This window comes from Lampris incognitus, chromosome 10 (assembly GCF_029633865.1).
Source record: "Lampris incognitus isolate fLamInc1 chromosome 10, fLamInc1.hap2, whole genome shotgun sequence".
NCBI classification, from domain to species: domain Eukaryota; kingdom Metazoa; phylum Chordata; class Actinopteri; order Lampriformes; family Lampridae; genus Lampris; species Lampris incognitus.
The window spans coordinates 54,197,327-54,214,129 of NC_079220.1; the positions used below are offsets into that span (position 1 = coordinate 54,197,327).

The window sequence follows — 16,803 nt, forward strand, 5'->3', positions numbered from 1 at the left end:
TTAGTAGTTTGATAAAAGAAGTACACGAAGTGTGATAACCTCGGATGGCGGGATGCGCGCAGGTTAGCACGGAGTAGCAAGTTAGCAAGTGTGACGCTAGTTAGCATCGAGAGAGGCTATCGGGAAGCTAACGGAACGCTAAGCTAAGCTAACGCTACCTAGGGAGATGGAGCGAAAGAAGAGCAGGTGGTCCACATTCAACGGACAGGCCGATGAGTATGAACTGTGGGAAGAGCGAATGCTCTGTTGCATGCATGGTGTGGGGCTGAAAACCACCATCCTTACCGAGCCCGCGGGACCTTTGACAGCGGAAGAGCAGGCCCTAGACGAGGAGCGGAACGCGGGCGCCTACTGCGCATTGGCGCCTTTATTGGACAACACAAGCTTGGGACTGATCTTCAGAGAAACGAAGAACAAAGGTAGAGAGAGTCTATGGATGTTGCGGGAACATTATATTGGTAAGGGCAGACCCCGGATTGTCACTCTGTGTGTAACATTGACTGGGCTAAAGAAAGCTGATAATGAGACGATAACCGAATACATTATCCGAGCTGAACAAATCATTACGGCTCTCAAAGGGGCGGGAGAAGCACCGAGTGAGGGACTAATGATGGCCATGGTGATGAGGGGGTTACCCGAGAGATATAAGCCATTCACTCTAATGGTGACACATGGCGACAGTGAGTTGACATTGGGACAATTTAAGGCCAAATTGAGAAACTTTGAGGCGGCTGAAGATGTAGCTAATGCTACAGCATTGGACGAGACGTCCGAGAGGGTGATGAAGGCCCACGCAGCGCCTAAGAAAAAGCCAGTGAAACACTGTGAGGGAGATGATGAACAAACGGTGTGCTGGCGATGCGGTGACAAAGGCCATCGGAAATCGGACTGCTCACGCAGCGTGTGGTGCAGCTTCTGCCGGATCAAGGGTCACACGGACAAAGTGTGCAAGAAGAAGGACCGCGCTGATGGAGCCAGGTGTGCACGCGAGCAAGGTGGCGGCGGCGGTGGTCACGGAGCAGGTCGAGGTCAGGGACCGGGGAATGCTGCGGAAGAAGAGAACTACATCTTCAGAGTGCAGGCTGGAGAGACCAGCTCAGCAGGACCAGGACGACGGCAACAGTTCAAACCAGGATTGATTGTGGACTGTGGGGCTTCTTCCCACATAGTCAATGATAAGAAGAAGTTCAAGAGCTTTGACAGCTCGTTCGAGCCAGAGAAACACTGCATGGAGCTGGCGGACGGTAAGCGCACCTTTGGTGTGGTGCAGGGCAGGGGAGATGCTACGGTATGTCTGCTCGACAGTGAGGGGCGACGGTGTAGAGTGACACTGCGGGGCACTTTATATTCCATCGTACCCCCAAGAGCTCTTCTCTGTGAAGTCTGCGACAGCACACGGAGCCAGTGTGTTCTTCGAAGAGGGCAGAGATGCCCTGATGTCACCGGATGGTACCAGGTTTGACATTTTTGTACAGGGGAAAATGTACTATTTGCAAACTGAATGTGTTGTTGAAAAGTGCCATGTGAGCCATGATATAGAAACTTGGCATGAGATAATGGGCCACTGCAACTATGACGATATCATAAAGCTACAGGATATCACTGATGGTATGCATATAAAGGGTAAAGTGTGTAAACCTGACAAAGAGTGTGCAGTATGCATAGAAGGGAAGTTTACCCAAAACAGGAACAGGAAATCTACAGACAAAGCCAAGACACCACTGAAGTTGGTAAACACTGATTTAGCCGGTCCTGTGGCAAACGAGTCCATTAATGGTTTCAGGTACATGCAATCATTTACAGATGTGTACACAGGGGCAGTGTGTGTTTATTTCTTAAAAACAAAGAGTGACACAGTGCAAGCGACCGAGAAATTTCTGGCAGATGTAGCTCCCTATGGGACAGTGAAATGCATAAGGTCGGATAATGGAACTGAGTTTACAGGCAAGGAGTTTCAAACCCTGTTGAGACGGAACAAAATAAGACATGGGACGTCCTGCCCATACTCTCCCCATCAAAATGGCGTTGCAGAGAGAGAAGGACGCACACTATTCGAGATGGCAAGGTGTATGCTAATAGATAGTGGTCTACCAAAGAGCCTCTGGCATTGTGCTGTACAGGAGGCAGCCCACACCAGAAACAGATGCTTCAACAAGCACACAGGCACTACGCCATACACGGCAATTCAGGAAAAAAAGTGGAACATGGCTAGAATGCAAAAGTTCGGGACAGAATGCTATGCCTACCAGCAGGACAAGGGAAAGTTAGATTCTAGATGTGAGAGGGGGCGTTTTGTAGGACACGACAAGAACAGCCTGGCCTACCTAGTCTACTACCCTGACCAAGAGAAAGTACAGAAACACAGACTAGTTAAGTTTGTACACAAGGGGGGTCCGCGGTGGTGTAGCGGTCTAAGCACCGGCTCTGTGTTGATGCAGTTGCCCACTGGGGACTGGGGTTCGCGCCCCGGTCTCGTCAAATCCGACTATGGCCGGACTCGACGAAGCAGCGATCATTGGCAACGCTGTCTTCGGGAGGGGGGCGGAGTCGGCTTGTGTTCGTCACGTTTATGCGTGTCTGTGTGTGTCGGAAAAACAGTGGTTCGGCTTGGAGTCGCCTTGTCACGAAAGTGGCGAGGCGGTCTCCTTCGAGACTGCCGGCCGGAGAGATGCAGTTGGCGAACGCATACAGTGCGAGGGTGGGTGTTTGAATTAAAATAGGGATCGATTGGCCACTAAATTGGGAGAAAAAAGGGAAAAATCAGAAATAAATTAAAAAAAAAAAATTTGTACACAAGGCAACTAGTGAAAATGATACTCAGACACCAGGTCTGCGCCCAGAAGACTGGGTAAGAGAGAGAAAGTCTGTTGAGACAGCTGCAACTCAGCCTAGAGTACAGAAAAATGTACAGACTGACGGTACACAGTCAGCACCCGAGGATGATGACGAGGAGCACCCAAGGGTGACATCACAAGCCTCAGCCAGTGGGAGGTACCCCCAAAGGGAACGCAACCCTCCGAGATACCTGATTGACTATAGTCAGGGCGACAGTGATGACAGCTCACTCACTACTATAGATTATGCATACAGGGCAGTGTGCGGTGTCCCTCTGACCTTTAAAGAGGCCATGGAATCGCCAGAATCAGAAAAGTGGTCCAGGGCAATGGACGAGGAAATGGAGTCTCTAAGAGACAACAAAACATTCACCCTTACGAAATTGCCAGAGGGCAAGAAAACAGTGGGAGGAAGGGGGGTGTATGCGATAAAGACAGATATAGACGGACACGACAAGTACAAGGCTAGATTTGTAGCAAAGGGATATAGCCAGAGAGCTGGGGTGGATTATGGGGAGACATTTTCGGCGACAGCCAACCTAACAAGTGTTCAAGTGCTTCTACAGAAGGCGGCTCAGTATGACTTGATTTTACACCAGATGGATGTAAAGACGGCCTATCTTCATGCCCCCATAGACTATGACATATACATAGAACAACCTGAGGGTTATATTGAGAAGGGAGAAAAACTAGTGTGTAAACTAGAGAAGTCAATCTACGGCCTCAAGCAGTCTGGCCGCAATTGGAATTTACTGTTACACGAGTGTTTGACAGGTGATGGTTTTACACAAAACCTATCAGACTATTCTGTGTACTCCAAGGAGTCAAAGGAAAGGATGTCATTGGTGTATTGCCCTACAGACGAAATGGTTGCGGATGTAATGACGAAGCCCACATCCAAGGTAAAACTGAAGACATTTGCTAAGGCAATGTTTGGTGTGTGAAATGTGAGTGGTATGGGTTATACCAAGTTTATTTTTTTATTTTGTTCTATGAATATGAAAGGGTATACAGTAAGCTCACGATTCATAAGTGGGAGTGTTGGGATATGACATCAGTGTATTGTATGACTATGTGTTACTGTGTACTATTATTTTGTTTACGACTTTGTTTGTCCACAAGTGGGCGGTGTTGCGCTTGCATGCGCGGATTGATTACGTCACTGAGACGCTGTTCATTTTCTTCTTCTCCCAAAACGACCGAATAAACGAAGGCTGCATTTTTTCCCTCCAGCAGAAGTTCGGTAGTCAGTACGATTCTTTATAACGGTTTAATAATCCACTTCATCTGCGCAGAGATAGACATAAAGTATTAGTCTAGTCTTCTAACACCCGCCAAGCTTCGTTTGGAACTATTCGGCGGCTACGTGAACCACGTGACCCTCTCGCGTTCTGACTCCCTCGTTGACGCGACTCTCTCTTTCTAGGGCTCTGGTTCGAGCCGCATCGGAATGACCAGTTCCCGCTTATAAACACGAGTCTCATTAACGCCCATAATAGGTTGTTCGCATATGACGTCACGAACTACAGATGGAGGGCAGGAAGTGGTTTTCTGCACAGGAAGCGCTATCACAAACTTTCGAAATTCCTATGTTTGGCGTCATTAACTGAGGATCCACAAGGAGTTTTTCTTGAGTACCAAAAGTTGTTGTTCATGAGGGGGGTTGGTGGTGCAAGAAACTGACCAAAAACGCCGGAAAAATGGCTTGCGAACTGTCGTCTGCGGTTTCGTCAAAAAAGAAAAAAAGAATCACTCTTCATAACATAATGTAAACTACTAATAAGACCCGTTAGTCCCCAGCCAACGGATCTGATCCTTTAGCCGAGCGGTTAGTGATGTCACCTTGTGGTGCAGTACGCCGCGTATCGAATCCCGCACCGGGCAACAAAATAACCGGTTACAATAAGATCATGTCCAACATGTCTTACTTTCTGCTTATACCTTTCTCTCATAATATCGCCTAGACTAGCACAGCTCGGGTAGGGCTGCCAACTGCGAGAAATGGAAACGAGGAACAGAGGACATGCACGGGGGTTGGATGGACGGGGCGGCGCGGGCATAGCAAATATAATGTGCCTTACACCACACACATACGCATAGATGTGTGTATATATATATATATATATATATATATATATATATATATATATATATATATATATAATAAGGAACGATTCCTTATTTTGAGGAACGGTTGGCAACCCTAGTTGGGGCTAAACCAGCTCCATCTCGTCCATTCTGCTTTTCACTTCCTGCCCTCCATCTGAACCTCGCGCCTCATCAGAATCACGTGCCCGCAAACGCGCGACACTTACAAGAAACGTTTGAGGGGCCACAGATCGTGACGTTTACTCATCTGTGCCCCTCTAGCCCCGCCCCTGGATCCGCCCATGCCACACCTTCGTTTATTTGAAGAGGTTTTCTTTATCGGCGGCACGGTGGCGCAGTGGTTAGCGAGGTCGCCTCACAGTAAGAAGGTCCTGGGTTCGAGCCCCGGGGTGGCCCAACCTTGGGGGTCGTCCTGTGTGGAGTTTGCATGTTGCCTGCGTGGGGTTTCTTCCCAAAGACAAATAGATCAGATGAATCGTCCGCACTAATTTGTCCCTAGCTGTGTGTATGTGTCTCTCGGCCCTGTGTGACAGTCCGGCGGCCTGTCCAGGTTGTGTCCCCGCCTGCCGCCCAATGGCTGCTGGGATAGGCTGCAGCATCCCTGAGAGCAGGATAAGCGGTTCCGGGAATGGAATTTCTTTATTTGTGTTTATCCAATTTGGGATTAGTTTTAAAATTCAGTTTAGGTTTTTTTGGTTGTTATTTAAGACAAAAGCTATTTTTCAGTTTCACTTTTACAAAGAAAATGAAATATGCATTGCTTTACATATTTCATAACCTACCTCAGAAATAATGAAGGATTCTCTAATTTGATAAAGAAAATATAAGAGAACATATATTTTGTAGATTTGGGAGAAATAAAGGAATCGTTTCAGTCCTAAAACAAATAAAGCTGGTTTTACTTCTTGCCGGACGGCCGCTGTGTTCCAAATGCAGACTTTATTATGCTTTTGTAGGTTTTAGTAGCACAATACCTGCCATCAGCAATGCTGGAACATTTCTCATCAATGTTTGGTCAGATTCTTAGGTGCATACAGGAGGATTTGTGTGCCTAAGATTGATCATTTTTCAAATAAAAAAAAAAAGCACGGTAACAGGTATTTAGGCAAATGAGAGAAAACTCACTTATTTTAATCTTTAAAAAAAACATTTAATCTGCGAGTTATTCAATCTCAATTTGACATTGTCAAATAACTGGCCTAACCGACAGCCTACTTTAGGTTAGTGAACCCCTAATATTTTGTCAACAACCAGTTCAATCAAATGAGTAAACTTTACTTGTTACATTCAGAGTCAAATCTGAATGTCCTTTGGAATACAGTTCACTCTCACAGAGGAAGTCAGTACAATGGTCTTGATTGACAAAAAGAAGCAGTCTAGCAGCATATAAACAGACAAGTATATTTAGCATAACCATTTTAGAGACTGGTACCCTTACAGCACAGTGTCGATTAAAAGGCACGGCGGCCACATTAAACGGATGATTATCAATGACCCAAACGCTGAATCACTCTAGAAAAATATACACATCTTTGCAGTGAATAAGCTCACTGTGGGGGGGGGGACACATTGCACGATACAACAATGTTCATTACATCAACATTACATCACAGATATTCCCCAAATACAATACAAGAACAAGCATTTTTGGGGAAGAGCAATACTTTTTTTCTTTTCGATGTCATTGTAAAATAAAAGAAATACTCTCTTTGCAGCTCCAAGATAATGACCGACAACACCTTGTCAAGAGGACAGCCTTTCATGTGAAGGCAGAGAAAGACATGTGGACGGTTCTGTTGGGAGCGAGTTTAACCCAGATGGACAGAAGGCACTTAAAATTGGGGTGCTGCCGCTCCACGCCTAGCGGTGAATCCAGGCACTGCAGGCCTGGTCTTCACCAGCGCAGGGCAGAAAGGCAGAGCCCCAGGACATGTCCACTTTTTAAGGCTACGCTTCCCTCGGTGCTGAATCCATCCAGCTCCTCCAGCCCACTTCACTCTGGCTCGCTGTCGAGTGCAGGACGATAAGGCTGTGAGTGTGCTTCAGGCTGAATGGAATCAGTTTCCCTTTGACAAAATGTGGATGATTCTAAAGCATCAGCAGAGCTCACTGTCTGCCTGGACAAGTCTGTCACTTCGGCTGTTGCAGTTGAGAGCACGGTCTGAACTGGAAACACTGGACATACAGGTTCATCGTGTAATGTGGTTGGCACAGATTGGGTTGGTATTGTGTTGCTGACTGGCAGTTCCAGTGTGCTCTCTGTGGAGGATAGTGGTTGAGTTGTTGATTTCTCAGGTTGTGATGTGTCCGTTGGCAAGTTTTGTATATGTGGTTCATCTTGTCTTTGTGGCTCTGGGGTTGTGTACAGAGCCTGTGTCCTTGTGAGCTGCTCTACACTGGGGTAGTAAGGCATGAATGCCCTCTCGTGTGCACAGGTGCGCATGGCCAGGTATGTGTGCTTCAGCAAATGGGGGAAGCGGGAGGTGAAGTAAAAGACAAAGTCATCAGGGATGGAGCCTAAAGTCTCCTGGACCTCAGCAGGCAGCTCCCTGTAATGGTGTTTCTGTCGATGGCAGAAAGGGAAACACAGATAGTAGATCTGACAGGTAGCCACACTCACAAAGGCACAAATCAATTTCACTTCAGAAAAGACAAACTGTTCACACCCATGACAACACATGCTTACCTTGTTTCTCATTGCACGGAGCAAATCTCTAACTGATCCGCCTTTATAGGAGCGGAATTTCCGCAGATCTGCCAAAGACAAACCACATCCAGTATGTCAACCAAAGACAACTGCATTTTAAAGAATACAACTGACAATACTACAACATGGTAGCACACTGGAAGCCAGCCAAAAATCCATTCAACAAAACTAGAAATTCTTCTTTTTTTTTATAGTAACCGCTTTAGAATATTAGACAGATATGTTCAAACAAAAATGCCGGTCTGCGTTTTCCTCAGAAAAACATTATCCTTATCATTTGTCTAGCCGGACCATAACCAGTTAGGTATAAATTCAATGAATCATTTTAAATTTTCTGAATGACATACTACTTGCATAAACAGGAACAACATACCAAACTAATGTGACATCTGACATGTCTTAACAGGATGTAGCAACCTTGTTCACAACTAGCACATCGAACCCTACATGTAAGGTGAAATTTAAACTTACTCAAAGAAAATACATAAAATCATAATTTCTCAGCCATACTGAACAAGCGATAATTTCACCTCACCGCCTTGTGGCACAGAAGGTACAACCATCCAAGTGTAGTTTTATAACATAGGACTAGAAGTGCAGGGGTGTGATAGTAGATGTGTGACCTTTGGCCTGTCTCATACCTGTCTGCAGAGGCACAGTGATATGTTCTCTCCAGTCACTCTTAACAACGGCCCTTCCTCCCCTCTCAAGCTGTCTCACAATTGGTCCGTCCAGCGGCTCTTTTTCTATTCTGTCACTCACATCCTGGAAGGGAACACCGGGGAACATGTCAGCAAAAGCTATAACTGTGCAGAAACCCACGTTAAGGATAAATGAGCTGACTTGGACATGTGGACCTGACCTGGAAAAACTGCAACTCCCTTTCCAGACTCCAGAAGAAAGGGTGTTTGAGAACACATTCAGCTGAAGGTCTCCAATGGGGCTCCATGCTCAACATCTGCTCTATCAGATCTCTGGCCACAATGTCCTCTGGTGGAGATATGGATTAAAAAAACAAAAACTCATGTTGGTCATTTAAGGGAAGCCTCAAGCTACTGTAAAACCTGTTGATAAACATCATGTTTTTGCAATTTTCACAAAGGCAAAAGCCCTGATATTCACCATGGTCATAGGTTTTCCTTTTATGTTATTTAATTTCCTTCGGCATACATATTAGATTACAGAGTACTATTATCTATCACAATCATGAGCCAGTTTTACATTACTGTGGTTTCTGTGAGGGGCAGAACATGACATGAGACAACAGAATGGAGCGTACGCCTCACCGTGTCTGTCAGGCTGAAGCTGGTCTAGACTGTATGTACCCAGAAGGATGTTGGCCTGCCTCTGCAGAGACTTGCCGAAGGGGTGGCTGCCTTGGGACACAACATAGTAGAAGACACAGCCAGCAGAGAAAATATCAACTGTGCAAGTCTACATTGGAGAGAGGGAGGAAAATAAGGGAAGAAGGTTATGGCCTGGCCTAGGAAGGCATACACAACATTTAAGATATACAACATTTCAAAGACATGCAAAAGCTGTAAGATGACTGGAATGTAATTAGAAAAAAACAACTTAAGAGTGTAGCATTGGTTCATTCATTTTATTTAACTTTCATTTGGTTCAGGCACAGATCTCTTTAACAAACAGATATTCATATTTGTAACTCCAACAACAACAAAGCTGATCAAGGCCCAATACCACCAAACACCTTAATAAATAAAAGTTCAGACATCTTGGGTCATGGTTGTTTCTTCTTAACCATTGACCTACCGGGTTGTCCTTGCAATCCTCACTGAGGACCTCTGGTGCGATCCAACCCTCAGTGCCGGGCACCCCAGACCTCCTGCTGAAACTATGGCGGCCAACCGCCAGCTTTTTACACAAGCCGAAGTCAGAGATCATGGCGCGGACTCGGCCGTGTGCATTGGGCATGGAGACCAGGATGTTGTGGGGTTTTAGGTCTCTGTGGACTAGAAGGCAGATGAAAAGGAGAGAAAGAAGTCAAGCTGTGAGTTATTATGGATGAACAGATGATTGTACTTACTACAAATATCTGCTACTTGCTGACTCTCATAAGGCATTTTGGGTGAAACCATCCGCTAAATGACAAAATGTAAAAATGAAAATGTTACGTGCGCTGTATTAAAGTACACAACCGTTCCTCATTACCTATGTTGAGAGAGTGCAGGTAGGCCAGTCCTGACATGGCCTGATGAAGCAGTGTCACCGGCTCTAGTCCGTGGTGGTCAAAATCTTTCTTCTCCACATACTGCAAATAGCCCCCCCCCCCCACACGCACGCACGCACACACACACACACAAACACACACACACACACACATTTTATGAGGTTCAGGACAAAGTAGAAAAAGAACAAGCAAATGGGCAGACACGTTACTGCACTCAGTGTAGTTAGTTGAGTAGTGGTGTTCACTGCATTTGACAACTGTCTCAGACATGTTGCGGTAGCGTTAAGAGTCCTATTATGTACTGAACTCAACCTACTGAAGAAATTGTGTCTTTTTGTTTTTATTAATAATCATGAATTGAATTGTGTCAGTCATTCATATTCATAACCAGATTCAGATACAGTCTCAGGAATCTGGGTATCATCCATACATCCATTATCCGAACTGCTTATCCTGCTCTCTGGGTCGTGGGGATGCTGGAGCCTATCCCAGCAGTCATTGGGTGACAGGCAGGGACACACAGGCAGGGACACACATGCATACATTGATACCTAGGAGCAATTTAGTACGGCCAATTCACCTGACCTGCACGTCTTTGGACTGTGGGAGGAAACCCATGCAGACACGGGGAGAACATGCAAACTCCACACACAGGATGACCCCCAAGGTTGGACTACCCCGGGGCTCGAACCCAGGACCTTCTTGCTGTCAGGCGACCGCGCTCACCACTTGCGCCACCGTGCCGCCATGAGTATATCACAATAATAAAAATGAGGATTTTAATTTTGGTCCATATCAAGATGCAGAAACAATCTCAAGAATATGGATATGAACATAATAAATAAAATAAAGATGTCAATCTATACTTATTAGAAAAGTAAAGGAGCAAGATTAAGTGCCTCTCCACATGAGGGTGTTCCGTTTAGGGAATCCAGTGCAGTACCTCCTGTAGTGAAGCGGCACACAATTCGATGGCGATGTACTGGAACTGGCGGTCCTTTTCTGTGCAGAAGTAGCGGATGACGTTGGGGTGCTCGTCCGATTCCCTCAGCAGCTGCACCTCAAGGTCAGCAAAGCTGAAACATTCTGGGAGAATTCTCTTTACTGCCACCGGACGGTTGTCAAACTGACCCCTGGTGGAGAAAAAGTGGCAAAACAATGTTAGAACAGAATTTGGCCAGTATAACAGCTATCTATAAGTACCTATAAATATGTCCAATGCTTGGTCATTATTAAATTGGGACTTCATAAAAACTGCAGATTTGAACTTACCTATAGACAATGGTGCCCTCTGCACCATGTCCTAAGACATTCCTGGGGTTGAAGGTTATGTTGCCCACTCTGACAATATTGGAATCATCATCTGAATAAGCAGACGAGATACATATCAGTATGATGCGCTTTAGTCAGCATTTCAGTGATCATGTGAAATAAATTTCCACTGTTTAAACTGAAACTTTGGCACCAGTTCTGGCCAAGCTACTTGTTTGCAAGTGTGCATGTGTTTTACGTAAAGAATTCTTCACTTCTACACATGCATCTCTTTACCTCCATCTTCATGCTCATTGGCAGAGCTGCCAAGCTCAGAGACAGAGAGGTTGGAGTGGTTGGAAGCACGGGGGGTGATGTTGGGGCTGCTGTGGTTGGAGCTCTCAGAGCGGGCATGGGCCACCTCTAGGTAGTTGCTGTCAGGGACCAGGCCAAGTTCAGCGGGTGGCGGGAAAGGCTGCTGCCTCTGGAGAAGTTCCAGCCTCTCCTCCATCTGCCTTTGGAACTCTTGGTGCTGAAGCTGCTGCTGCTTGTGGACACTCTGCAGGAGAGGAGAGGAGAGGATGGTGAGATTATGAAATGGGGCCTGTCTTCATTTTTATGTTTTATTAAGATATTGACTTTGGTTGGTCTTTCCAACAATGTTTTTATTGTATATGTTGTGGCTATTTGTGTTTTACTATACAGCGTTTTTAATGTTTTAATTCTGTGTTATTCCAGTGAACCCTACAGTAAACCAGATTTATCTTCTGAAACAAAAATTCTATCGTTGACAATATTTAGACTTTTGAGGGACTGACATCTCTAGGATGTACAACATACTGAAAGTGTTGCCAAAATCCGCTTAAATGCAATTTCCTCCACCTACTACTAACACTGCTGAGTGGTAGTTCTACACAGCAAAGCTGTCCGACTAACCTTGGGGTAGGTGATAACAAAGGCCACCCAGCCTGCTAGGAGGAGGGTGGATAAAATGATGGTAGCCATGTCTTTAAGCATGGAATCCACTGGGGCTTCCAGCCGGACAGTGCGCCCACTAGCTCCGGGTTCCTGGATGGAGGTTTCTGGCTGAGAAGGAGGCGGACCATCATCCATACCACTTTCATTCACCTTCTACAACACAGATGGGAGGTAGTTGAGTGGGAGGTAAGAGTGAGAAGATCTATATATGTAAACGTTGTAGTAAAAAAAAAAAAGAAAGAAGAATGAGGTGCTTTCATATGATGGAAGATCTAATTACAGTGTTACAGACACACCTCCTCTATAGTCTTTTCAGTGGTTGGTGGGATTACGTTGCCCTGGTTGCGAGGAAGACTGTCAGGGAACTTCTCAAGCATCTTGTTGTGTGCGTCAGGAGGAGTCTCGTGATGACCTTGGACAGAGGGAGAAATTCATTTCTCACCATCTTCCCCATCTATGCAACCCAACCAGTTGCCACTGTACTAACGCTCATGTCAACGTCGTTCCTCTCACTTTCACCCAGTGCCTCTCACTTCCAGCAGAGGGCGACCTCACCACAGTGTTACTGTGCAGTGGAAGCCTTTATTCCTTATAGTATTATCTTTGAATATCCATTTAGCCAACTTACATCAGACAAGCCTGAAATTCAAAATTAAAACACTTAATGACAATCCCAAAAAGGTGGTTAGGTCCAAGATAAATTGACAACTGCTTCTCACTGGTGTTGTCAAACCTATATATCAAGGACCCCCAAAAATATACACTTTGGGCCACAGAACCTTATTCAACAAAAATGTGTCCCATGAACCCTCAGTTACGGTATGCTGTCTATACCGTAAGTAGAAGAAAGGATTCCCTTGAATGCCCCCTCACACTCACACACACACACACACACACACACACACACACACACACACACACAAGGAACATCTTGGGTGGGTCCCTCGACTACAGTTCTGAATACACAGGTGTTCTGTATCAGGCAGAGCTAATTTCAAATCAAAAGGAGGCAGGAATTCTAGCTGACAGTTACCTATGAGGAGCAGGTGGTTCCTCATGAAGTTGATACGGTGCCTCTTCCGGAGGGCAGCATTGAAGTTGACGCTGGTACTAGGGGTGATCACGCACTCCTTGTCCTCCTCGGTCTCCTGGCTGTCAGGACCTTCCAACATGGGGAAGGTGCTGCCACGAGGCTGTGCACAGCGACAGAATTTCAGTTAACGTCTTAATTTCATCAAATATCTAACGACTCGGGAATTTTTTTCCCCCTTCGTTTCATGTTTTGAGCGGCTTGGGAACACTGAAACGGTAGTCCAAACATACGTCTGTGCTCGTTATCAGACCCAGCACGTGAGTAAATACAACACTGTGTGAACTCCCTAGAGAGCTGAACTATTATTCCATGCAGCGAGATTAGAGAGATGGGGTGACCTTGGCTGAGGCGAGATAAACCCATCAGTACATCCCACAAACAGGGTCGTGCTGACTTTCTACCATTTGTCCTGTTGCCTGACAGGCGAATCTCAGTTTATCCCATGAACATCTGTTTCGTTAAGATCTGGGATTCTGAAAGCTTGTGCAGCAGCTGAATAGAAATGTGGAACTGTTGCTCACCACCACAGTGACTCCATCATGCACCAGGGAGGGAGAGGCGTAAAGACTTGCGGAATAGTTACCCACATACAGGGTTGACCTGGAAGAAGAAGAAAAAATAATCATAATAAACATTTGCCCATTTGTGGGAATAGAGGTCTTTCATGAGGCATTAGAAAAAAAGCTTAAATATATCTACTTATTTTATTTAATCCCCCTTTTTCTCCCCGACTATACTTGGCCAATCACTCCACTCTTCCGTGCTGTCCCGGTCGCTGCTCCTCCCCCTCTGCTGATCCGGGGAGGGCTGCAGACTACCACATGCCTCCTCCCATACACGTGGAGTCGCCAGCCGCTTCTTTCACCTGACAGTGAGGAGTTTCGCCAGGGAGACGTAGTGCGTGGGAGGATCACGCTATTTCCCCCAGCCCCCCCCCCTCGCGCGAACAGGTGCCCCGACTGACCAGAGGAGGTGCTAGTGCAGCGACCAGGACACATACCCACATCATCATCATCATCATCACTACATTTCTATAGCACTTTTCTAGACACCCAAAGCACTTCACACTCAAGGGGGTAACTCACTCCAGCTTCCCACCCACAGACACGGCCAACTGTATCTGTAGGGACCTCTGACCAAGCCGGAGGTAATACAGGGATTCGAACCGGCGATCCCCATGTTGGTAGGCAACAGAATAGACCGCCACACCACCTGGACGCCCAAAAGCTTTATATTTGACAAATATTCAAAGTAGTCACATTTTCATAGGTGCCCCGACTTCATTTACCTTGCGAGGCAGCTGGACTCGTGAGATCACGCGCGGATCATCTTGTCAGGCTTCCAAGTTATGCACTTGTGGCTGAACCGCGGTGGTTCGGACCAGTCAGTGTCCCACGAGGAACTACTAACAGCTACGGGTGTGGGTTAGTCATGATGACAGCGAGAAGCAACTGTTCGTTTGAAAACAACAATGGCAGCTCCTACAGAGGTTAGCATAGCTGCTACCACAGCATCAGTTATCAGAACCGGCGAGTATTTCTTCATTGAAAGAAGAGCAAATGATGGCACTAAAGGCTTTTCTCGACTGAAAAGCCGTTTTCACTCTTCTCTGACTTGTTTTAGTAAGATTTGGATTCAGTGATAGACAGATGGTTCATCCAATAATCTGCCGAGTATATGTTTTTTAAGTGGCTGCCCTTTTCCAAAACAGTTTCCAAGGCCGACTTCTCAGATGGTTCTGTGTAACAAACCATCTGGCATGGCAGGTTATAACTTTATAAACAGCTGTATAGAAAAAGAAAAACCGTCTTTCACAACATACCCAGGAAGTTCCGTTTCTCTATTCCACTGAAACCAGGTGTCGAGAGACACTTTTAAAAAAGAACTAAGTATGAAACCAGGGCTGAGAGACCATCTGCAACTACTTCTTTACCGACCCATCAGACGCTGCATGTCTAGACACTATCTCCACCTTTGGCAACCACACAATAAAGGCCTTTCTTTAATTCACCCCTCAGTGATTGCAGGATCCTATGATGCAAACGCTCAAAAGGGCTAAACACGCATGAGATGGGGTTCGGTTGATGCTTGTTCCCTGGACGGCGTTCAAGATCAAATGTGTTTCTTCTTGTGACATCAAAACGTGTCTTACTCTGTGCCACACTACCTCCGGAGGATTCCACAGGCAGAACGAATGTCTTTTCAAGAGTATAATGACTTATGAGCGGTAACCACAACAGAATGTCTCTCTTTCGAACGAACTTTGCATCAGACAATCTCCACATTAAAAACCAAATGCTGCAATGACATGTCAAAGGAAAAAGATGAACTTCGTTTTCAGGGGATAGCTAATATCTGACTCTGAGATTGCTCAACTTTCTGTTCTGGGAAATCGACCAAGCTGCAATATACTGACTGAGAACCACTGTCTTAACCCCTGCAGCTACGGACATGAGCACACTTGTATCGTAATAATAATGACAATTACATTTATATAGCACTTTTCTAGACACCCAACGTGCTTCACATTGAAGGGGGTAACTCACCTCAACCACCACCAATGTGTAGCACCCACATGGGTGATGCACGGCAGCCATTTTGCACCAGAACGCTCACCACACATCAGCTTGAGGTGGAGAAGGAGGAATCATTGAGCCAATTACATGGGGGGATGATCACGTGGCCAGATGGAGAGAGCCAGGCTGGGAATTTTGCAAGGACACCGGGGAACCTCCTACTCGTTGTGGTAAGTGCCATGGGATCTTTAATGACCACAGTGAGTCAGGACCTCAGTTTTAACGTCTCATCAGAAGGACGGGATCTTCTAGAGCACATCGTCCCCGTCACTGCACTGGGGCATTGGGATTTGACATTTGTTGTTTTTATTAGCACCAGAGGGAAGACTGCCCTCTACACCACCACTTCCGGCAGCAACTCAGTTTTCCCGGGAGGTCTCCCATCCAAGTACTAACCAAGCCCACACCTGCTTAGCCTCCATCATTTGGCAGAGCCAGGGTACATGTTGGTATGGCTGACAATAAAACAGGATTATTTTCTCCCGTCTTCCCGTGTCTGTTTTGACCCCGAGCCACAGGTTTGTACAAACTATTGGTGAATCTTGAGTTTTCACCTTGTACATAAAGTGTATCCAAATAAAAATCACACCAAAAAGCCTCACATACCACGACTTGAACAATTACTATCAGTAATGGTGACTCGGCGTGCTTACTTACATGAGCTTGTTTTTAGGCTTCTTCTCTTTGGGAAAAGGGTATTTCCACTGGGTGATGCGGCCCATCTCTCCAGACGTGAAGGTAAGGTAGCGCAGGGTCTCTACGGCAACGTTGGTGTGGGGAATTTTTCGGAGGCCCTCCCGCTGCCAGATGTATACGGCCACCACCGGAGCGTTGTACTTCTGGACCCACTGGACATCACCGGACTCACTGTCCACAGTCACAACAAGGCCGTCGCCGTCGGACACAAAATGAGCCATCTCTGAGAGGAGAGTTAGTAGAAGCCAGTTTAAGTGTGAAAAGTCCAAGACACAATAAGATTTTCTATGTTTGAAAATATTTGACTCTCTTATCCACTTGCAGTGAAACACTGACCGACCTGTATTTAAGTAGAACAAGAGTTTGGA

General features: G+C 46.0%; 1 protein-coding gene across 2 annotated transcripts in view; it reads right to left on the minus strand.

Moving 5' to 3' along the window:
- Positions 1-5,882: 5,882 nt before the first annotated feature.
- Positions 5,883-16,803, minus strand: part of LOC130119081 (serine/threonine-protein kinase/endoribonuclease IRE1-like) — a 28,404-nt gene continuing 17,483 nt past the window's right edge. For both annotated transcript variants that reach the window (XM_056287475.1, XM_056287477.1), the window contains exons 8-22: positions 16,397-16,658; positions 13,685-13,763; positions 13,104-13,263; positions 12,367-12,482; positions 12,029-12,223; positions 11,390-11,651; positions 11,114-11,204; positions 10,785-10,974; positions 9,823-9,922; positions 9,424-9,623; positions 8,937-9,084; positions 8,513-8,640; positions 8,292-8,415; positions 7,630-7,697; positions 5,883-7,506 (exon numbers count right to left, since the gene is read on the minus strand). In XM_056287475.1, coding sequence (XP_056143450.1) covers positions 6,937-7,506; positions 7,630-7,697; positions 8,292-8,415; positions 8,513-8,640; positions 8,937-9,084; positions 9,424-9,623; positions 9,823-9,922; positions 10,785-10,974; positions 11,114-11,204; positions 11,390-11,651; positions 12,029-12,223; positions 12,367-12,482; positions 13,104-13,263; positions 13,685-13,763; positions 16,397-16,658 — 2,693 coding nt within the window. In that variant the 3' untranslated portion in view covers positions 5,883-6,936. The remainder of the gene's footprint in view (positions 7,507-7,629; positions 7,698-8,291; positions 8,416-8,512; positions 8,641-8,936; positions 9,085-9,423; positions 9,624-9,822; positions 9,923-10,784; positions 10,975-11,113; positions 11,205-11,389; positions 11,652-12,028; positions 12,224-12,366; positions 12,483-13,103; positions 13,264-13,684; positions 13,764-16,396; positions 16,659-16,803) is intronic.